Source organism: Bombina bombina, chromosome 3 (assembly GCF_027579735.1).
Source record: "Bombina bombina isolate aBomBom1 chromosome 3, aBomBom1.pri, whole genome shotgun sequence".
In the NCBI taxonomy this organism is placed as follows: Eukaryota; Metazoa; Chordata; class Amphibia; order Anura; family Bombinatoridae; genus Bombina; species Bombina bombina.
In genome coordinates this window covers 1,247,906,400-1,247,931,665 of record NC_069501.1, presented here as the reverse complement: position 1 = coordinate 1,247,931,665, position 25,266 = coordinate 1,247,906,400, and the positions used below count along the sequence as shown (strand labels likewise).

Here is a 25,266-nt window from a genome sequence, read left to right as displayed (position 1 = left end):
AGGGAAGCTAAACATGCTGAACAAGGAAGCTAGACAGGCTAAAGAAGGAAGCTAAATAGGCTGAACAAGGAAGCTAGACAGGCTAAAGAAGGAAGCTATACAGGCTGAACAAGGAAGCTTGACAGGCTAAAGAAGGAAACTATACAGGCTGAACAAGGAAGCTAGACAGGCTAAAGAAGGAAGCTAAACAGGCTGAACAAGGAAGCTAGACAGGCTAAAGAGGGAAGCTAAATAGGCTGAACAGGATTGATAGACACAAGAAAAACCAGGAAGGATATACAAGCTGAACAGGGAAACTATGCAGGCTGAACAAGGAAGCTAGACAGGCTAAAGAAGGAAACTATACAGGCTGAACAAGGAAGCTAGACAGGCTAAAGAAGGAAACTATACAGGCTGAACAAGGAAGCTAGACAGGCTAAAGAGGGAAGCTAAATAGGCTGAACAGGATTGATAGACACAAGAAAAACCAGGAAGGATATACAAGCTGAACAGGGAAACTATACAAGCTGAACAAGGAAGCTAGACAGGCTAAAGAAGGAAACTATACAGGCTGAACAAGGAAGCTAGACAGGCTAAAGAAGGAAGCTAAACAGGCTGAACAAGGAAGCTAGACAGGCTAAAGAAGGAAACTATACAGGCTGAACAAGGAAGCTAGACAGGCTAAAGAAAGAAGTTAAATAGGCTGAACAGGAAAGCTAGACACATAAGCCTAGTGTATGAGTTTAAAACTAAAAGGTTTTAAAAATCAAAATAATTACGTTTATTACTTGAGTTTTAGGCAAGTCTGTAAATAAGAGGTGTTTTTGTTGCATAATTCGGTTCTAGCAAAAAATAAGAAAAAATTTATATCAGTTGTGTCAGACAAATTTGATTATGTTAACACTGACTACTCCTTTACTTAGGTAAATTAGACTAATTGCAATAAAATTAAGTACTAACTTATCAACACATGGCGCTAAACTTGACCCAGGACAGATTAATATAGTGATATGTAGTGGATATGTTGGTGTTGGCATCCCAAAATAGGAACCTGTTGATGGTTTATTTGACTGAGCCATACTAAAATGTTTTCAGCTAGTGACTCTTAATGTTCAGGGTCTTTTAAAGCTACATATAGCTACATTTAATGATTCCCTATTATTTCTTTCTAAGTTTAATACATATCTTAATCATTGACGAGAGATTTTTCCAACCTCAACCACCTGTGTGTGGAAGGAGTTGAAACACTTCTTTGGGAGACAAGTTAAACCCTTGATTGTTCCCTAAATTATTTTTTTATTTTTATTTTACAAAGTGAGTCTTGCGGCCTTGGCAAGTAGGCTGCACATGGGTGTTCTTTGGGTGTGTCTTGTTTTCTCACAGGTCAAATTATATTCTTTAAGCATGTGACACGGTATATGGCTGGTTTATCTCACCAAATGTATGCTGGTTGTCTCAAAATAAGCAATACAATAGAATAACTTTGTGTGGGGAAACGAGATACAGATGCAACTTGAAGTTCAGTGAAAATAACACAGTTTGATGTTTATTTGCTTTTAGTTGCCAGGTGCTTGCTGTCACATTTGACCTCCCTTGTGATATTCCTATTCCAGAGAGCTTCATTATATGTAATTCTAAAAAAAGATGATACTCCCTCTTTATATAGATTTTGCCGGAGTGCCAGCGTTTATGTAAACATGATTAGCCTGGGTAGGGTTAGGCATGAGCCATAGTGATAGAGGCTATCTGTATGCCTGACCCCACAAAGGCTTAGTAGAAAGAATCTATGTCTGTTTGTTTAAGACACTATGGGGCATCCTGGGGTTAGTGAAACCCTGGGATGCCCCATAGTGTCCGCTGTGCAATCTCTGTTCCAACCGGTGGCACAATACATTGATTTATTACTTCAACCGGTGGTCAGAGACACTCGTTCTTATATACTGGATACCAGCAAGTTTATCAGATTGTTGGGGGCTGTTCAGGTCCAACAGGGTGACATTCTGGTCACCCTGGATGTGAACAGCCTCTACATGATCATACCACACACAAAGGGACTGGTGGCCGTCAGGGAACATCTGATCAACAGTCCGCTCTATGAGGGTCCTCCTGTAGAGTTTATACTGTCATTAATGGAATTCTGTCTTCATAAAAACTATTTTAGGTTTTAAGACGGGTGCTATTTACAGGTGGCAGGGACCGCCATGGGATCATCCATGGCCCCCTCGTATGCAAACATATTCATGTCACATTTTGAAAATATGTACCTATGGGGTAAGAGTGATACATCCATTGTATTTTACCTTAGGTACATAGATGATGTCTTTTTTATATGGCGAGGGGGCCTGGATGATCTCCATGTGTGGTTCAATGCATTTAACAGCACACAAACCACGGTCAGGTTCAAGATCACGACGAGTGAGCAAGCTATTAACTTTCTATTATGTTAACACTGACTACTCCTTTACTTAGGTAAATTAGACTAATTGCAATAAAATTAAGTACTAACTTATCAACACATGGCGTTAAACTTGACCCAGGCCAGATTAATATAGTGATATGTAGTCGATATGTTGGCGTTGGCATCCCAAAATAGGAACCTGTTGATGGTTTATTTGACTGAGCCATACTAAAATGTTTTCAGCTAGTGACTATTAATGTTCAGGGTCTTTTAAAGCTACATATAGCTACATTTAATGATTCCCTATTATTTCTTTCTAAGTTTAACACATATCTTAGTCATTGACGAGAGATTTCTCCAACCTCAACCACCTGTGTGTGGAAGGAGTTGAAACACTTCTTTGGGAGACAAGTTAAACCCTTGATTGTTCCCTAAATTATTTTTTTATTTTTATTTTACAAAGTGAGTCTTGCAGCCTTGGCAAGTAGGCTGCACAGGGGTGTTCTTTGGGTGTGTCTTGTTTTCTCACAGGTCAAATTATATTCATGTCACATTTTGAAAATATGTACCTATGGGGTAAGAGTGATACATCCATTGTATTTTACTGTAGGTACATAGATGATGTCTTTTTGATATGGCGAGGGGGCCTGGATGATCTCCATGTGTGGTTCAATGCATTTAACAGCACACAAACCACGGTCAGGTTCAAGATCACGATGAGTGAGAAAGCTATTAACTTTCTCGATCTGAACATACATAAGACAGCCCAAGGTCTAGGGCAGAGCTTTCCAAACTTTTCATGTTGGTGACAGGTTAACCTAACTAGTTTTAAGAGATACGGACACATACATACATTATATAATAATGAAATGTATTTACAAGTAACAGTATGTTTGTGCAAGAATTAAAAAAAGTTTAATAACACCAATAGCTACTTACTATTTTAATGTGATGTATGAGGTTGATGGGATGAACACAATGTCTGAATATTTGGTGGAATATTAGATATAGACACTCGCATTTCATCATCACGCTTTTTTAAGTTTCCACTTCCTATCCATATATCAAGAGCTAGAGCAGCAATGCACTACTGGGAGTTAGTTGCAAAAAAATCCCACTGACTTCTGACTTCAGCTCAGAGTTTAAGCTGCCGCCCTCAGAGCTCGGTGAGTCCGATTGACTACTGCCCACGCTGCAAACACACTGCTGTCCCAATTAATGACTATACATGCAGTCACAAGCCAATTAAGGAGACTACACATGCAGTCAGGAACCAATGTGCTGCTAAAGCCGCCAATGGGAATAGTTTCAGTTCCCACTAAGCTGCGCCAATTGGTTAAGATGATCTGTGACCCACAAGGTATCAATCACATGTCAACCATGTGATATGCATAGCAGGCAGGTGGAAAGTCAGAAACTAAAAAAATAAATTGAAAAAAAATAAATTGATAAAAAAACCGTCTAGGAACCATCCGACCAGGGGGTCTTAATGCCACACCTGATTTCAAAGTCCTTAAGTAGTGCGGTCTAAATGTGTATTACATTCTAGGGGTACATCCTTTGATCCACCATGACTCTATGTCGCGGGCTGTTGGTATGGGCTCCATTTTTTGCTGTCCCATCTGGCCCGATGCCATAGCACAAGCTATTGGGAACCTTTTGTGTTCTCAGATTTCTTGTGGAAGTCAGGGAGGTGAAATAAGTGGTTACCCATACCTCATACACCTGACCCACATTTTCACTACAGGACAGAGTCAAGTTGAATAAGAGTGTTTTCAGGAGGGGATTCCTGGTTCATCAAAAACTAAGAAAGTAATGTTCATGGACTGAGAAAAGGCTTTTTTTCCGACACCTAAAGAGGACACTTAACCTAGTAAATAAATCCCAGAGGAAATACCTGGGACTACATGAACATCCCTCTCTATGAGGGTCCGTAACAATGAATGGAAATCTACCAGTCATACCTAGGACTGAGTGTATAGTATCAAATTACACAATAATGTTCTGTTTTTTGGCAATCTTAGGTGCATGTAAATATATGAATACAGTCTGTGGGTATATTGTAATGTACATAACATTAACAATGATATAATACTGTCCTTGTGTTTTTATAGGTATATGTCTAATAGGCACACTAGTCTCTATTGGAATTTATGTTTTTGCTTTGGCATATTAGGACCTTTATTTTTGAGAGGGTGCTATAGAGTATAGGGTCCTTAAGATCCAAATGGCGTGCCATGGGATGATAATTGTCATAGGACATCCACTTTTTGGTCACAGTAGTATAGGCACTCACTTCAATATTCTTGGGGTTTAGCATAGTGGAACTAAACTTGGGATCCGTGTTGGCAATCTTAACATGGAAGGTTTTAGCACATTTTATTCTAATGAAACCCATATACGTGATTCAGTATGTTAGTGATATCTTTGTGTATTTGTCAATTTCCCCATTTCCTATCTGATCTTTAATATAAGTTAGCACATTTGATTCAAGATGTGTATTTGTATAGATCCTTTAATATAGTGATAATATACACTTACATCCATCCCCTTTTTTCACTTAATGCAAGCTTGCAAATCCCCTAATGTGGACCCAGGTTGTCAAGACAACTGGTGTCTAACCACGCCACTATAAGTACAAGCATCATTAAGTGACATCATACAGGGATAAACATCCACGTAGTGTGTCTTTAGCACTAACAATGGGATATTTCAACGGACTCACTGCCATTTAGATTCAATGTGAGAAGTCTGTATTTGCATTCCCCTGCGGCGATCTGTATGCACATGTGTCCACTTAATAAATTATCATCCAACCATCAGTGGGTACAAACACAGAGTTCCAGATATGGGAATATATATTGATATATTGACATTTTGTGACTTTGTCCGGCAATTTCGACAATCCATATTCCGGTCTTACCGGATGTGTATAGTGGTTGCCAGGGTATCTCGTGCTGCATATTCGGTAATATATTATACGGCATAGACTTTACAGTCTATCTATACACATTTGTACTACAACATGAGACATATGTTATCCTGCAGGGAAGGTTATGCACAGTTTATTTCAAGTTACTTTTTGTCCAAATAGACCCAATTCTTGAAGCTTGCATACACGCTCCCCTGCTATTTTCTATCCCAGCTAATGGTCCTGTAAATAAGTTTGTGTTCAGACACTTATGGGTATCAACACATAGACACAACTATGCTTTCACTTTGGCATCTTTTTATTATTCATGTTTTACGATGATTGGCTACTACTATAATTCACAACTTTGATTTTGTTGGATTCATTGTTGCCATGGCAAAACACGCTGCATTCACTGCACTAAGATTAACGGCAGCAGTTAGACATTTTGTCTTCACACATTGGTCCTATAAGGAGACAAATGCTTTATTTTATGTTAGAGGTGCTTCACGAAGGTTATGTACTGTTTATTTTTTCACTTTGATGATATGATAATCCCTCCCGGAAGTGACAGATGTATCACTTCCGGTTTGACGGATCTGTGGAACGCAAGCTGCGTTCCAGACCGGAGCTTTTTGGCGCCACTGTGTGATTGAGGTATGGTTTGAACTGTTATTTTTAACACTATGTAAGTTTGATTGTGTTCACTATTGTTTATGCTGGTGAAGGGGACCTGATCCCCGTAAAAGTTCCACAAATAAAGTAAGTTTTACTTTGCTGTTAAAAGTCCTGTGAGTGCATCTTCATTTGGTCCTTATATATATATATATATATATACAGGTGGCCCTCGTTTTACAACGGTTCAATTTACACAGTTTCAGAATAACAACCTTTTTTCCAGTCATGTGACTGCTATTGAAAAGTATTGAGAAGTAGTGCATTTATTAAAATAGCCAGTAGATGGAGCTGTCCGCTTGTGTTGCAGCAAAGCCAAGCAAGCTTAAATTAATCAGTTTAACCAGACCTGAGCTATCAAGCAGATTTCAAAAGAACAAGATCTTCCTGTCTATAAATCAGTCCAGATTGGAATGCATAGAAAGAACTGTTTGTAGAAAAATGCAAGTGAAGTCTGTGTTGTGTGATTATTTTATTAGGTTTATAATGCTGTTTAGCAAATGTTTTTGTTCATTTAACTTAGTTTAATTATATAGTCTGTGTTGTGTGATTATTTTATTAGGTTTATAATGCTATTTAGCATTTAAAGTCTTCATTTCAAAGCTTTGAAAATAATGTATTAGGTGTTACTTATGACAATTTTGAGAGGGGCCTGGAACCTATCTCCCTCACTTTCAATTGACTTACATTATAAACTAGGTTTCAATTTACAACGGTTTCGATTTACAACCATTCCTTCTGGAACCAAACCCCGGCATAAACTGAGGGCTACCTGTATATATATATATATATATATATATATATATATATATATATATATATATATATATATATATATATATATCTATATATATATATTGGGGCACCTTGAAAGTGGTGACTGGCTAAGCAGAATATGGCCATATTGTGTGACTAAGTTCCCAATATTATTTAAAAAAGAATAGTTGTCTCTTGATGTATTTTCAGGCAATTTTTTGCAGCAGTAAAAAATATGTTGTGCTTGGGCAAATGGATGTGCGCTGATACCTCTTTGTTTGTGTAATCACTGGGTCATATTGGCAGCACTCCCAGATGTGGATTTAAACTTTTTGTAAGGTGTGCTAAAAAAACAAATTTTGTATTTATATATATATATATATATATATATATATATATATATATATACACACATATTCACACACATTACATTCACACACACACATACATACACACACACATATATATATATATATATATATATATATATATATATATATATATATATCTCAAAAGAATGCACAGGTCTTTGTTTCAAGGTGTCAAAACAGTTTATTTGACGTTTCGGGGATCAGCATATCCCCTTCATCAGAATGGGACGTGCTTATACCCGAGACATCATATAAACTGTTTTGACACCTTGAAACAAAGACCTGTGAGTGCATTCTTTTGCTTCATGTTCTTTACATTTTTGCACTCAGGCAGTTGGCCCAGGAGGGTGGATTCACTCAGAGGAGTTGGATTTATATATATATATATATAAAACATGAAACAGTTGAAGGACAGGATCCAGTGGATATACTTGTTTGTCCACAACAGTAAAGCCAGCATACCCATACTTACATACACACACATATACAGTATATATATATATATATATATATATATATATATATATATATATATATATATATATATATATACATATACATATACACATACACAAACATACACACATATAGTATACAACAGAACTGAGTACACCCCTGGGCAATATCACTTTAATATTAAATTATTCAAAATTGTATAACCTCTCAATAATTGTTTTATAAATCGATTATATTGAAAATACAGGCCCCAAAGTAGAAACGTAATGCAACAAAAGTGAATACACCTGTGGTTACAGACACACAAGTTAGATCACTGAAACAAAATTGAGTACACCTATGATTTCCAATTAGCCTAATTGCATGAGCATAGTTACCAGAACAGAACTATCTACAAGTTTGCATCATGTCTCCACATGGAGAAGAATTGCCAGAGGAATGGAAAAATCTGATTGTGAGACTTCACAAAGATGGAAAAGGATATAGGAAGATTGGTGACCAACTAAATATCAGTCAAAACGCAGTTGCAGCAGTAATCAGGAGGTATAAATTGATACACAGTGCCAAAAATCAGAGCTACAGTGGCTGTCCTCCTAAAATGACGCAATGGACAGTGCGCTACTTGCGCAATCTAGCTCTGAAAAACAGGCAACAGGGAAGTGCTTCAGATTTGGCTGACAAGATGACTCCCTGGGGCCTAGTTATCAAGCCGTCAACCTCAAATACGCTGGAATTCCGCAGCGTATTTGTGGCGAGGCTGATTCGCCTTAGTTATCAAGCCCTAGATACCGGCAAAAGTAGAATTTTGTGACGTAAGCTTCGATCCGCCGGACTCAGTCCGACACAGATCGATTCTTACGTCACTCCAGATGTTCCGCACACAAGTGCGGCACAATCTGACTGCTTTTGCTAGTTATCAAAAAACTAGCAGGTACGCTCAGCACTTTTCCGGCCCAGCGTACCTGGAGAAGGCGGATCCCATAGGAATCAATGGGAGTCTGACCATAGTGAAAGTACAAGTTCGCTGCTGCCAGACATCCCATTGATTTCTATGGGAGCTGTCTACACCTAACACCCTAACATGTACCCCGAGTCTAAACACCCCTAATCTGCCCCATACACCGCCGCAACTAAATAAATGTATTACCCCTTAAACAGCCGCTCCCGGAGCCCACCGCAAGCTATAATAAACATGTTAACCCCTAAACCGCCGCTCCCTGACCCCGCTGCAACTATAATATATGTATTAACCCCTAAACCGCCGCTCCCTGACCCCGCCGCAACTATAATATATGTATTAACCCCTAAACAGCCACTCCTGGACCCCGCCGCAACCTATAATAAATTTATTAACCCCTATCCTGCCCCTCCTACACCGTTGCCACTATAATAAATTTATTAACCCCTATCTTGCCCCCCACTACACCGTCGCCACTATAATAAATTTATTAACCCCTATCCTGCCCCCCACTACACCGCCGCCACTGTAATAAAATTATTAACCCCTAAACCTAAGTCTAACACTAACCCTAACACCCCCTAACTTAAATATTAATTAAATAAATCTAAATAATATTTCTATTATGAACTAAATTAATCCTATTTAAAACTAAATACTTACCTTTAAAATAAACCCTAATATAGCTACAATATAAATAATAATTATATTGTAGCTATCTTAGGATTTATTTTTATTTTACAGGCAAATTTCAAATTATTTTAACTAGGTACAATAGCTATTAAATAGTTATTAACTATTTAATAGCTTACCTAGCTAAAATAAAGAGAAATTAACCTGTAAAATAAAAACTAACCTAAGTTACAATTACACCTAACACTACACTTTACTTTAATAAATTATTCCTATTTAAAACTAAATACTTACCTGTAAAATAAACCCTAAGATAGCTACAATATAATTAATAATTACATTGTAGCTATCTTAGGATTTATATTTATTTTGCAGGTAACTTTGTATTTATTTTAGCTAGTTAGAATAGTTATTAAATAGTTATTAACTATTTAATAACTACCTAGCTAAAAGAAATACAAAATTACCTGTAAAATAAATCCTAACCTAAGTTACAATTAAACCTAACACTACACTATAATTACATTAATTATAAATTACCTACAAATAACTACAATTAAATAAAATTACATAAACTAACTAAAGTACAAAAAATTAAAAAAAATCTAAGTTACAAAAAATAAAAAAATAAGTTACAAACATTTAAAAAATATTACAACAATTTTAAGCTACTTACACCTAATCTAAGCCGCCTAATAAAATAACAAAGCCCCCCAAAATAAAAAAATGCCCTACCCTATTCTAAATTAAAAAAAATTCAAAGCTCTTTTACCTTACCAGCCCTTAAAATGGCCTTTCGTGGGGCATGCCCCAAAAAATTCAGCTCTTTTGCCTGTAAAAGAAAAATACAACCCCCCAACATTAAAACCCACCACCCACATACCCCTAATCTAACCCAAACCCCCTTAAAAAAACCTAACACTACCCCCTGAAGATCATCCTACCTTTAGTCGTCTTCACTCAGCCGAGCCACCAATGGAACTGAAGAGGAGATCCGGAGCGGCAGAAGTCATCATCCAAGGGGCGCTGAAGAAATCTTCCATCCGATGAAGTTATCATCCAGGGGGCGCTGAAGAAGTCTTCCATCCAGGCGATGTCATCTTCCAAGCGGCGCTGAAGAAGTTTTCGATCCGGGCGATGTCATCTTCCAAGCGGGGTCTTGAGCTCGCATTCTATTGGCTGTTCCGATCAGCCAATAGAATGCAAGATCAATCTGATTGGCTGATTGGATCAGCCAATCGGATTGAACTTCAATATGATTGGCTGATTCAATCAGCCAATCAGATTTTTTCCTACCTTAATTCCGAATGGCTGATAGAATCCTATCAGCCAATCGGAATTGAAGGGATGCCATCTTGGATGACGTCCCTTAAAGGAGCCTTCATTCGTCGGTAGTCCGTCGGGAAAGAAGGATGTTCCGCGTTGGTGGAATGAAGATGGATCCTGAAGAAGAAGATTGAAGAACCCGCTTGGAAGATGACATCGCCCGGATGGAAGACTTCTTCAGCGCCGCTTGGAGGATCACTTCATCGGATGGAAGACTTCTTCAGCGCCGCTTCGAGGATCACTTCATCGGATGGAAGATTTGTTCAGTGCCCCTTGGATGATGACTTCTGCCGCTCCAGATCTCCTCTTCAGTTCCATCGGTGGCTCGGCTGAGTGAAGACGACTAAAGGTAGGATGATCTTCAGGGGGGAAGTGCTAGGTTTTTTTAAAGGGGGTTTGGGTTAGATTAGGGGTATGTGGGTGGTGGGTTTTAATGTTGGGGGGGGTTGTATTTTTCTTTTACAGGCAAAAGAGCTGAATTTTTCGGGGGGCATGCCCCACGAAAGGCCCTTTTAAGGGCTGGTAAGGTAAAAGAGCTTTGAACTTTTTAAATTTAGAATAGGGTAGGGCATTTTTTTATTTTGGGGGGCTTTGTTATTTTAGGTGTAATTAGCTTAAAATTGTTGTAATATTTTTTAAATGTTTGTAACTTATTTTTTTTATTTTTTGCAACTTAGCTTTTTTAATGTTTGTACTTTAGTTAGTTTATGTAATTGTATTTAATTGTAGTTATTTGTAGGTAATTTATTTAATTAATGTAATGATAGTGTAGTGTTAGGTTTAATTGTAACTTAGGTTAGGATTTATTTTACATGTAATTTTGTATTTCTTTTAGCTAGGTAGTTATTAAATAGTTAATAACTATTTAATAACTATTCTAACTAGCTAAAATAAATACAGTTACCTGTAAAATAAATATAAATCCTAAGATAGCTACAATGTAATTATTAAGTATATTGTAGCTATCTTAGGGTTTATTTTACAGGCAAGTATTTAGTTTTAAATAGGAATAATTTATTAAAGTATAGTGTAGTGTTAGGTGCAATTGTAACTTAGGTTAGTTTTTATTTTACAGGTTAATTTCTCTTTATTTTAGCTAGGTAAGCTATTAAATAGTTAATAACAATTTAATAGCTATTGTAGCTAGTTAAAATAAATTGAAAGTTACCTGTAAAATAAAAATAAATCCTAAGATAGCTACAATATAATTATTATTTATATTTTAGTTATATTAGGGTTTATTTTAAAGGTAAGTATTTAGTTTTAAATAGGATTAATTTAGTTCATAATAGAAATATTATTTAGATTTATTTAATTAATATTTAAGTTAGGGGGTGTTAGGGTTAGTGTTAGACTTAGGTTTAGGGGTTAATAATTTTATTACAGTGGCGGCGGTGTAGGGGGGCAGGATAGGGGTTAATAAATGTATTTTAGGTGGCGACGGTGTAGGGGGGGCAGATTAGGGGTTAATAAGTTTAATATAGGTTGCGACGGGGTCAGGGAGCGGCGGTTTAGGGGTTAAACTATTTATTTAGTTGCGGCGAGGTGCGGGATCAGCAGGATAGGGTTTAATAAGTTTATTATAGAGGGCAACGGTATAGGGGGGGCAGGATAGGGGTTACTAGGTATAATGTAGGTTGCGGCGGTGTCCGGGAGCGGCGGTTTAGGGGTTAATACATTTATAAGAGTTGCAGCGGGGTCTAGGAGCGGCGGTTTAGGGGTTAGTTGCGGGGGGCTCCGGGGGCGCCGGTATAGGGGGTAGAACAGTGTAGTTTAGGGAGGTTGCTTAGTGACAGGCTAGCAAGAAAGCTGTAAAAAAGCCAAAGAGCAACGAGATAGGATGAGTGATAACTCTCACAGTCCGTGGCTCATCGCCCCGTACTTGGTGCGCGGCTTTTTGACAGCTTTTTTGATAACTTAGGCGAATTTTTGCAGGTCCGCGGCGGCGATGTGAGGCGAGCTTAGGCGGGCGTATTGGGCCCGCGAAGGCAGGAAAAGTAGACACGTTGATAACTAGGCCCGCCCAGTCTCAAGAAGTTTGGCAGAGGATGAATATTCCAGCATGATAACAATCCAAAGCACACTGCCTAATTCACAAAGGAGTTTCTAAAGGAGAAATAAGTGAAAACTATGACCTGGCCAAGTAAGTCACCTGACTTGAATCCAGTAGAACACCTTTGGGGTATTTTAAAGAGAATGTTAGAGCAACACAACCCCTCCAGCAAAGAGCAGCAGAAAAAAATTATCTCTGAAGAAGGGCAGAACATCTCTCCAGAAAATTGTACGACACTGGTTTCCTCCATGCCAAGGAGGAGTGAGTCTGTCATCAAAAATAAAGGTAGACATGAAAAGTATTGAAAAAAATAAAAGATTTCAATCTCAGTAATGAAACTTTTGTTGCACTGATTTCCTGCTTGGAGCCGGTATTTTTTAATAAAGTAAATTTAAACTGTTAGTTTTTAATTTTACATAAGAAATACCCTACTGTAAAACGTAAAACGTAATGCAGTAACTGTTAGGTTATACAATTTTGAATCGTTTGACATTTAAGTGATATTGCACTGGGGGGTACTCACTTCTGTTGTATACTATCTCTCTCTCTCTCTCTCTCTCTCTCTCTCTCTCTCTCTCTCTCTCTCTCTCTTTCTCTCTCTCTTTCTCTCTCTCCCTCTCTCTCTCTTTCTCTCTCTCTCTCTTTCTCTCTCTCTCTCTCTCTCTCTCTCTCTCTCTCTTTCTCTCTCTCTCTCTCTCTCTCTCTTTCTCTCTCTCTCTCTCTCTCTCTCTCTCTCTCTCTCTCTTTCTCTCTCTCTCTCTCTCTCTCTCTCTCTATATATATATATATATATATATATATATATATATATATATATATACACAGCACTTTTTTATTGGATGATTAATTCATCCACCAATAAAAAAGTGCTGTCCAGAGTACCGAACTAATAAAAAAGCTTAGATGCCTTCTTTTTCAAATAAAGATAGCAAGAGAATGAAGAGAAATTGATAATAGGAGTAAATCAGAAAGTTGCTTAAAATTGCATGCTCTATCTGAATCACAAAAGAAAAAAATGTGGGTTCAGTGTCCCTTTAAGGGGGCATTAAACAGTCAGAGATTATAAAATAAAATGTGTCGTTATGCAGAGTAAAAAAAAACAAAACAAAAAGGTATGTGATATGTTAACCTATTGGAAGACTGCAGAGAAATATTGGAACTACAAGGTATTTACTGTCTTCTTTAATGGGACTTAACACCCAAAATGTGTATTTCACGATTCAGATAGAATATACAATTTTAAACAACTTTCCAATTTACGTTATCACATTTACTTTGTTTTTTTTGCTATCCTTTGTTGAAAAAGCAGGAAGATAAGTTGAGAAGAGTTCACATTTCTGCAGCACTATATGGCAGCAGTTTAGCAACAATGTTATACAATAAAAAGAGCACTAGGTGGCAGTACATTTTCCTTTCATTTAGTGCCTCAGACATATGCAAACTACTTATCTAGATATCTCTTCAACAAAGAATAACAGGAACGAAGCAAATGTGATAATAGAAGTAAATTGGAAACATTTTTAAAATTGTATTATCTATCTGAATCATGAAAGAAAAAAAATGGGTTTCATGTCCCTTAAAATACTATTAATTTGTATAGTCTTATTCTTACAACTCACCATCACAGTGAGATTCATCCCAAAGCTTTTTTTTTATTCAAAATCACAAGTTCATTGCAGTCTACGAAATTTATTCTGGTGAATTTAGATGGAAAAACATAATTTATGTAAGAACCTACCTGATAAATTCATTTCTTTCATATTAGCAAGAGTCCATGAGCTAGTGACGTATGGGATATACAATCCTACCAGGAGGGGCAAAGTTTCCCAAACCTCAAAATGCCTATAAATACACCCCTCACCACACCCACAAATCAGTTTAACGTATAGCCAAGAAGTGGGGTGATAAGAAAAAAGTGCGAAAGCATAAAAAATAAGGAATTGGAATAATTTTGCTTTATACAAAAAAATCATAACCACCACAAAAAAAGGGTGGGCCTCATGGACTCTTGCTAATATGAAAGAAATTAATTTATCAGGTAAATTCTTACATAAATTATGTTTTCTTTCATGTAATTAGCAAGAGTCCATGAGCTAGTGACGTATGGGATAATGACTACCCAAGATGTGGATCTTCCACGCAAGAGTCACTAGAGAGGGAGGGATAAAATAAAGAAAAAAATCCACACCCAAAATAAAGTTTCAATCTTATAATGAAAAAAACTGAAATTATAAGCAGACGAATCAAACTGAAACAGCTGCCTGAAGTACTTTTCTACCAAAAACTGCTTCAGAAGAAGAAAACACATCAAAATGGTAGAATTTAGTAAAAGTATGCAAAGAAGACCAAGTGGCTGCTTTGCAAATCTGATCAACTGAAGCTTCATTCCTATACGCCCAGGAAGTAGAAACTGACCTAGTAGAATGAGCTGTAATCCTTTGAGGTGGAGTTTTACCTGACTCGACATAGGCATGATGAAACAAAGATTTTAACCATGATGCCAAAGAAATGGCCGAAGCCTTCTGACCTTTCCTAGAACCGGAAAAGATAACAAATAGACTAGAAGTCTTTCGGAAATCCTTAGTAGCTTCAACATAATATTTCAAAGCTCTAACTACATCCAAAGAATGCAACGACTTTTCCTTAGAATTCTGAGGATTAGGACACAATGAAGAAACCACAATTTCTCTACTAATGTTGTTAGAATTCACAACCTTAGGTAAAAAGGAGACTCACAAGAAAGAGCAGATAATTCAGAAACTCTTCTAGCAGAAGAGATGGCCAAAAGAAACAAAACTTTCCAAGAAAGTAATTTAATTTCCAGTGAATGCATAGGTTCAAACGGAGGAGCTTGAAGAGCCCCCAGAACCAAATTTAAACTCCAAGGAGGAGAAATTGACTTAATAACAGGTTTTATACGAGCCAAAGCTTGTACAAAACAATGAATATCAGGAAGACTAGCAATCTTTCTGTGAAAAAGAACAGAAAGAGCAGAGATTTGACCTTTCAAGGAACTTGCAGACAAACCTTATCCAAACCATCCTGAAGAAACTGTAAAATTCTAGGAATTCTAAAAGAATGCCAAGAAAAAATAATGAGAAAAACACCAAGAAATGTAAATCTTCCAGACTCGATAATATATCTTCCTAGATACAGTTTTACGAGCCTGTAACATAGTATTAATCACAGAGTCAGAGAAACCTCTATGACTGAGAATCAAGCGTTCAATCTCCATACCTTCGAATTTAAGGATTTGAGAAACCTGATGGAAAAAAGGACCTTGCGATAGAAGGTCTGGTCTTAACGGAAGAGTCCACGGTTGGCAAGTGGCCATCCGGACAAGATCCGCATACCAAAACCTGAGAGGCCATGCTGGAGCCACCAGCAGAATAAATGAACGCTCCTTTAGAATCTTGGAAAAAGAACTAGAGGCGGAAAGATATAAGCAGGATGATACTTCCAAGAAAGTGACAATGCATCCACTGCTTCCGCCTGAGGATCCCTGGATCTGGACAAATACCTGGGAAGCTTCTTGTTTAGATGAGAAGCCATCAAATCTATTTCTGGAAGTCCCCATATTTGAACAATCTGAAGAAATACCTCTGGGTGAAGAAACCATTCGCCCGGATGTAGCGTTTGGCGACTGAGATAATCCGCTTCCCAATTGTCTATACCTGGGATATGAACTGCAGAAATTAGACAGGAGCTGGATTCCGCCCATACAAGTATTCAAGAGACTTATTTCATAGTCAGAGGACTGTGAGTTCCTCCTTGATGATTGACATATGCCACGGTTGTGACATTGTCCGTCTGGAAACAAATGAACGACTCTCTCTTTAGAAGAGGCCACGACTTAAGAGCTCTGAAAATTGCACGGAGTTCCAAAATGTTGATTGGTAATCTCGCCTCCTGAGATTCCCAAACCCCTTGTGCTGTCAGAAACCCCCATACAGCTCCCCAACCTGTCAGACTTGCATCTGTTGAAATCACAGTCTAGGTTGGAAGAACAAAAGAAGCCCCCTGAATTAAACGATGGTGGTCTGTCCACCACGTCAGAGAGTGTCGAACAATCTGTTTTAAAGATATTAATTGAGATATCTTTGTATAATACCTGCACCACTGGTTCAGCATACAGAGCTGAAGAGGTCGCATGTGAAAACGAGCAAAGGGGATTGCGTCCAATGCAGCAGTCATAAGACCTAGAATTTCCATGCATAAGGCTACCGAAGGGAAAGATTGAGACTGAAGGTTTCGACAAGCTGAAACCAATTTCAGACGCCTCTTGTCCGTCAGAGACAGAATCAAGGACACTGAATCTATCAGGAAACCTAAAAAGGTTACCCTTGTCTGAGGAATCAAACAAACTTTTTGGTAAATTGATCCTCCAACCATGTTCTTGAAGAAACAACACTTATAAAAGACTGGAAAGGTTCTTTCTAGTGAAAATGAGCAAAGGGAATTGAATCCAATGCTGTGGCCATAAGACCTAAAACTTCTATGCATATATAGCAACTGAAGGAAATAATAGAGACTAAAGCAACCGATAGACGGAACCCAATAAAATTATCCCTTGTCTGATAGAGACAAGGACAGTGACACAAACTATCTGGAAACCTAAAAAAGGTGACCCTTGTGTGAGGAATCAAGAGCTTTTGAAAAAAAGATCTTCTAACTATGTCCTGAAGAGTAAGTAAATCATATGAGATTCCGCATCCTCAGAAAATAATCTGAATGAAAACAGAAAAATGAAAATATGCATTTATTGTATCTAATGAAAACAAATAATGCTATCAATGACCATAAAAAGGCAAAATAGTTTGAATAAAACTCCAAAACCCGGTTCCTCAAAAGGAACTGGAAGAAATACCCCAGAAGATTCCAGGTCTGAGCAGCGCTTGAACCCCATGGGTGCCCAGCCATGCTTCAACAGTACCCAAAATATATAGGACAGAAACACAGTTAAAGAAAGTGTTAGCCTTACTGGAATAAAATCAAAGAAATTTGGACAAAATAAATTTCAAAGAAGCCTTAACCTGCCCCTTACCAGCCAAGCTGGAATACGGCACGTACATCGCAATATTAGGGAGCTGATTTCGAACTCCAATTATAGACATGTTACTTGGGAAAGAACTCAGGAATTCGTTCCTTAATAAGAACAACCAAACCAGTATAAGCTTAAAGTTTTAGTCTTAGAACTCAATCTTGAAGCCCAGAGTAACAGTTAAGAATTGAATCCAATTATAAAACAAATAATTGATTATCTTAGAACAAAAGAAATATGGGGTTTTTTTTAGTTTTTTTTTTAAAAATCACAAAATTCTTCTAGCTAAAAAAGCTAAAGACATAGATTAACCCTCATTTGCGAAAATATTCAATAAAATGAAGACACAAATGAAATTATTAGCATGATAGTCCAGTTTAAAGGACCAGCCAATACAGTGGACTTGCATAATCAATAAATGCAAAACAACAAGACAAATGCAACAGCACCTAGTCTAGTAAATGTTGTCCCTTTAACAATGCTAAAATAAATCATAATCTGATACTTGATCTTAAAGTAAACAGAGAAAATGAAGCAATTGCAATATCCAAATAAATCACAGGACCAAGAAAAGTACCTGAAACTCAATAATTTTCCATAAATAAGATACAACTATCTAAAGGAAAATAAATACTATTTTGCTATAGAAACAATAGCATAATTAGTAGAATTAGAGATAGCCCCAATAAATTGGAGAACCCTCCAAATTGAGTTTAACTGCTGGCAAAGAATATAGTTTAAAACCTTTGAAAAGAAAATTCTCAGCCTATTCCATTCCCTAGTATGGGGAATTGGAAAGAAAACCTCTGAAAACACAGAAGAAATAAATAGGCAGAAATAACGTCAGCTAGTCTTAAAGAACTAGTGACCTTAATATCCAAAATAATCAACACCTTTTCAACAAAGAACAAATGTACTTTAATAATAGAAAAATAAAAAAGTAGATTTGTTAGTGTCAATATCTGATGAAGAAAATTTCTGAAAGAGAAAAAAACATCATCAGAGAAGGATAAATCAGTATGTTGTTGGTCATTTGAAACTTCAATAATTAAAAAAGAATTGAAAAAAGACCTAAAAATTTTATTAGAAAGCACGAAGTCAGACAAAACCTTTAAAATAGAATCAGAAAAATATTTCTTATAAATCTTCTAAATATTTCTTGTAAGAAAGGAAATATATAAAGCATAAATACTAATGGATTCCGCATGTAAAAGTATAACATAATAACTTATTACAAACCATAGCTAAAGATAAACATTTATAACATTTAAAATAAATGAACTTAGCTTTGGTAGAACTGAAACTCAGTTAAGCGTTTTTCCAGAAGTGGCTTCTGATTCAGAGTCAATCTGAGACATCTTGCAATATGTAATAGAAAAAACAAGATATAAAGCAAAATTGATCAAATTCCTTAAATGACAGTTTCAGGAATGGGAAAAAAAATGCCAATGAACAAGCTTCTAGCAACCAGAAGCAATAAATAATGAGACTTAAATATTGTGGAGACAACAATGACGCTCAAATTTTTTAGCGCCAAAAACGCCACCCACATTATTTGGCGCCTAAATGCTTTTGGCACCAAAAATGGTGCCACATCCGGTAACGCCGACATTTTTTGGCGCAAAAACGTCAAAAAAATGACGCAACTTCCGGCGACACGTATGACGCTGGAAATGACAAGAAAATTCTTGCGCCAAGAAAGTCCGTGCCAAGAATGACGCAAAAAAATGAAGCATTTTCAGCCCCCGCGAGCCTAACAGCCCACAGGAAAAAAAGTCAAATTTTAAGGTAAGAAAAAATTGAATTATTCATATGCATTATCCCAAATATGAAACTGACTGTCTGAAAATAAGGAACGTTGAACATCCTGAATCAAGGCAAATAAATGTTTAAACACAAATATTTAGAACTTTATATAAAAGTGCCCAACCATAGCTTAGAGTGTCACAGAAAATAAGACTTACTTACCCCAGGACACTCATCTACATGTAGTAGAAAGCCAAACCAGTACTGAAACGAGAATCAGTATAGGTAATGGTATATATAAGAGTATATTGTCGATCTGAAAAGGGAGGTAAGAGATGAATCTCTACGACCGATAACAGAGAACCTATGAAATAGACCCCGTAGAAGGAGATCATTGAATTCAAATAGGCAATACTCTCCTCACATCCCTCTGACATTCACTGCACGCTGAGAGGAAAACCAAGCTCCAACCTGCTGCGGAGCGCATATCAACGTAGAATCTAGCACAAACTTACTTCACCACCTCCACAGGAGACAAAGTTTGTAAAACTGATTTGTGGGTGTGGTGAGGGGTGTATTTATAGGCATTTTGAGGTTTGGGAAACTTTGCCCCTCCTGGTAGGAATGTATATCCCATACGTCACTAGCTCATGGACTCTTGCTAATTACATGAAAGAAATAGCCAATATTTTGACCCCTGACTAACAAGTAGGAATATATTTTAATGTTTTTAGTTTATAAATGTTATATGAATGTGACTCTCAGCTCATGCAGGTAAGTATTGGTGATGGAGGGTTAAAGCGCAATCGGTGCAAATCACTCATCTGTTTATCTCTGTGATTAATTAAACATTACATTAATATATCAGTGTTTACCTAATGGTGATAACTTTTCTTTTAGTTCCAGAGAATGAAGCCCCCATAGACACAAATCTCATAGAGTTTGACACCAAGTAAGCTTAAAGTGCCTGTCTTTCTATAACATGCTATGTTGGCACATGCAGAACGGATGCACGTATGATATTAATGTGTAATATTAATGCATGTGATCTCTAATATGTCTGTCTTTCTTGCATGGCTTTCGCGATTCATTGCATGTTCTTAGGGAAAAGAAAAACCAAGTAAGCTTTTTAAATATTATTAGCACCTGTGCTAAACTGATGTGTGTTTTCTGTTTGTACAAAATATGTCTAGTAATGTGTAAACATTGTTGTCTGATCATTTAACATACAATGACTTATATGAAAAGACAGTTTGGGCATAAAATTACTACTGCATCCTAATATGTAAAGAAGGACTAGGCATATTGAGAATCAGTTAAATTGAACCCTTGCATATGCTACATTAGTATACAGAAGTTATTTAGATGTTGGTGTTAATAAAAATAAATAAATAAATAAGTAGGGACAATAGCATTTAAAATTCACTTTAGTTAAAAATGACACCTATTGGTTTCCCTTGTGTTTTCTAAATCGGTTATTTCTTTTTATTTTTTTCTTTATTGACTATAACTCTCAGTAATTGAACTGTTGATTATAAAAGGTGTCACTGTAATTCTATGGGAATCAATATTCAAATGTAATTATCAGACATTAACTTGCTGAAAAGACAGAATGGTTGTTGGGGAGAATATTGGTTCTGACATTCATTTTCCCATCCCTATTAGTAGTTACTTATATATTTTAGAGATCCAACTGCACATTTTTATAGATGAGTTGCAGAGTTATGTTCTTTATATTGCAGGCATTTGAAGGAAAATACTCTTCACCTTCTCTATGAAAATATTTATGTTGGTTTGATTTAAACCGGTCATCTTGACACACTAACAGGCCAAATATTTAGGATGACCTTGGGAGAGAACAGGTTAAAGGGACATGATACCTATTTTTTTTTCATTCATGATTTAGAAAGACCATATAATTCAAAACAACTTTCCATTTACTTTTATTATCTAATTTGCTTCATTCTTTTAATATTATTTGTGGAAAAGCATATCTAAATAGGCTCAAAAGCTGCTGATTGGTGGCTGCACATATATGCCCCGTGTTTTTGGCTCACCCATGTGCTCTGCTATTTTTTTAAACTAAGAATATCTGAATAATTAAGCAAATTAGATAATAGACATAAATTGGAATGTTGTTTAAAATTGTATTCTCTATCTAATTGATGAATGAAAAAAAAATTGTGTTTCATGTCCATTTAATAACCATGGTTACTAATCAGCTGATTATTTAACCTGTGCTCTAGTTCAGATATTCTAAAAATGTAACCTGCTTGTGTACCCTGAGGACTGGAATAGTGTAACAATTCTCTAAAAGATATAACCAACTATTAAACCGTGTAACTGTTGCTAACACTTGTATGTACAACCTTCACTATTTAAAAATAAATAATAAATCCGTAGAAATCATGTCTGGGTTGGCAGACTATTTACACTAGTAACATGTTACAATATTAAGATTCTAGAATGCAGAACAATGAGTCATAAAAATAATGTAACCGCTGATTTAGGTTGTAATTACAGAAAATAAAATTGTAATACAAATATATTGCAACAGATCAACAATACATATGTACTATTTAGAATAAAAAGAATGGGAAGATAACAAAAAATAAATATATAAATGAATGAATAAGTAAATGATGTTTCTCTATTAGCCTATTAGCTCCTGCAGATTTTCAAATGCACAGACTGCAAAATGAAACACAAGAAGGCATTCATATAGGGCTACATCATATGCAAGTTTTTGCAATGGGCTCTATTTATGAAGCTTCAGAGTGTTGCCTTATACCAAGAGTTAAGAAGCTACTATCATCAGACCGCTGCTTCTTAACCAACTTCACCACTTTTTGTGTGGCGTATCTCAATCACTCCAGACTTTTCTAACTAGGGAGATTGACAGCCCCCGCTCGTAAGCAGGTGGCGGCGTTGCACACTAGTAATAGTGTGCAATGATAAATGCGGGCAATGTATTCCTACACACTAGATGCAATGCCTGGTGGACAGGGGCGAGGATGTATTCCCCCGTCTGCCTGGACTTTGTGAAATCTGGCCCAATGCAGCAACTACACCATTTTTTGGTAGAAGTTCTTTTTTAGTGATTAGATCACTCCGTATAGTAGTGATAGAGAGTTATCTGCAATTCTTGGTGCTTGTACAGGTTTTCAGCTGTAGGGTTTAGAAGGTTTTGTACAGCTTCATAGTATGTTGCTTAGCAACAGTACCCCAACAATAATAATTATAAACTGGTAGCCATACCTGGAGTTCTGTCCCTAAGGGAGTCTAAAACGTATCTGTGCAAAATGAACCGTCATATATAATGGGACATCATTGAGTTACATCATTCCAGGACCAACGCAATATGATCATAAATTATATAACGTTGTCATAATTAAAGTTCTGAAGAGGATGCAGGGAATGTAAATGTTCATTACTGTAACAAAATATAAAATGAATAGCTAGATAAGTTTGCACACTGTTAATAAACGCAAAATATAACAAAAAATATGTCTCCCAGAAGCCTTTACCTCAAAAACTGCCCCTTTAAGTGCAGTCTCTTCAATTCCAGTGCATAAATATAAAAGTCTGTTGCACAATGTCAGATAGTTATGTATAACTGGTAATGTACCAGGCTTTTGTAGCACTTCCTATAGAAGTCTATGGGGAAATGGAGTTAGCGGGGCTATTGGATCTCCAGATGTTAGCGCACCCAAGGCTTTTGCTCGATTGCAAACCTTTTACCCTTAGCCTTTAATATGAGGGAAAGAGTAAGAATGCCATTGACAACTTGATCTGTGTTTGCACTCAATAACGCTGCTATTTTTGTGCTCCACTTGTAATCTAGGCCTGTGTTGGTGCCATATTGTGCTTACTTCTGCAGTTTGATTTACAAGGCTAATTCTAAATGGGTTATCACATATTTCTTTATTGTGAATTCAAAGTAACCTAAATTTGTAATATTCTGAAAGTAAAATTCATAAAGTAATAATATTTATTTTATGCCAAAATTGTCTTTTCTGGTTTTTGCTTCTTTTAGCAGAAAATATATGTCAATATACGGTTTCTGTGCATAATGTTTATTTGTGTAAGTATTTGATGAGTGATCTCTAATTTTACTCTGCACATTAGGGAGCTACAATTCATACTTTTTGTTTATTCTACTCATCCTTTGAACACTTTAAGGGACAATGTACTATAAAATGTATTCCCCATGTAATCTGTTCCAAATAACTTGTTATACCTACTGTAGAGTATTAAATGAGTGGGAAAGTGTTCCTTCGTGTTTATTTCTTTATTTAAAATAGCTGTTTTTCCTCATTAAAACCATGACCTGTTTTTCTCAAGGATGTGCCCATAAAAATGGGCTGAGCCTGTAGGTATAACAGACCTGCTAATGTTATCTATGACTAAACATGACTGATCTCAACCAGTTATTTAACATACAAAAAACTCTGTCTCTCTCCTACTCCCCACTGGAAGATTTAGTGCTATTGTCTTTTTTTCTACAGAGAATTTGTTCGTTATTCATATTTTCAGTGTAAGTGGTGGTTTATATGGGCAAAATCAGCTATGTCAAATTCCAAAATAAATGTAAAGGAACTGTTTGCAAATAATTAATTAAGCTTCACCAGGTAAAATTGACAATTGGGAACACATTAAAGGGGAGAACATTTTAAGTACAATGGCATTTTTTATTATAAACATAAATCCTGTTCACTGCGTTTGAAAGAGTTTTTAAATTCATATTTGTTGGCATCATTATAATTATGTTCTTCTTATTTTACATAAGCGACGATGACATTGTCTTTGAAGACTTTGCCCGTCAGAGACTGCAAGGGATGAAAGACGACAAGGAAGAGGAGGAAGAAGGGACTAACTCTCCTCCGATGAATGACAGATAAACTGTTCTTCACCTGAAATATCACCATGTAAACTTGTGGATCACGGCATCTTTATATCTTCTTTAAAGGGCCTTCTGATAATTCCAGATTCCGGCAGCCATTATAATCTTACTGCTGTGCCATAATTGTCACTCTGCATCTTGCTACGTATCTTCAGTTCCAGCTACACAATCTAAAACTAATTTTTTAGGATTAAAGAGTACAATCATGGTTTGTGCATCAAATTACGTAAGGAGTTCTTGTAGCACTTTTGTATTAACTGAGTCTTTTACGCATTTTATATAATTACAGTAGAAAGATAAGAATATCTGTTACTGTAAAGTGAGATGGCAAATGAAATAGCTTCAATGGTTTCTGAAATCAAAATGAAAATGTATTTTTAAGCAAAAAAAAACTAATGTACTAAAATGTGTTGCTTTAAAATTTGCAGAGCTGGTCCTTGGTTCTAGAGATGCTTTGGAAGAGCTGATGATTTTAAACAAAGACAAAAAAACAGTAGACAAGCTTTGTATCGATCAATATCATAATATATCCTCCCTTTAGTGTTGGTAGAGGCTAACATAATGTCTTGTAATAAAAAAAAAAATCCTTTAGTTACTGAAGATCTTAGTATCTCAAAGTAAACCAAGACTGGCTGTATCCTTTTTCATTAAATTTGTAAATATGTCTTTGAGTATTATCTATTTTAAACCTCTTAAAAAGGCCGCTCTTCTGTTTTAAACACACTAACTATTTTACAAAAACTAGTGTATTCATTTTTGGCTTTCAGAATTTATCAAATTACTGCCAATATAAATATCCAAAAAATCACCTTGATCCTGGTGAACCTTGTTGTGACCAATACGCATTCCACAATGTTTAATTACAGAAGGAACACAAAAAAAGTTTTTTTTTCTGCAAATGCTTTCAAGTAGAAACCTGTTTGGCATATGAAGAATACACCAGTGGATTTTTTTTAATAAAGCTCCTGGTATATTTCAGGTATGCCTCATATTACACCAAAATAGCTACCATACCTGCTCTCAGATCATTTTTGAGGGAACATTTTAAAATCTTTTGAAG

The 25,266-nt window shown here is 36.3% G+C and overlaps 1 protein-coding gene across 2 annotated transcripts in view; it reads left to right on the top strand.

The window, feature by feature from the left end:
- The window catches only part of ARRB1 (arrestin beta 1), a 621,679-nt gene extending 596,809 nt beyond the window's left edge, over positions 1-24,870 (top strand). For both annotated transcript variants that reach the window (XM_053708767.1, XM_053708768.1), the window contains exons 14-15: positions 20,204-20,255; positions 24,093-24,870. In XM_053708767.1, coding sequence (XP_053564742.1) covers positions 20,204-20,255; positions 24,093-24,204 — 164 coding nt within the window. In that variant the 3' untranslated portion in view covers positions 24,205-24,870. The remainder of the gene's footprint in view (positions 1-20,203; positions 20,256-24,092) is intronic.
- Positions 24,871-25,266: the final 396 nt, after the last annotated feature.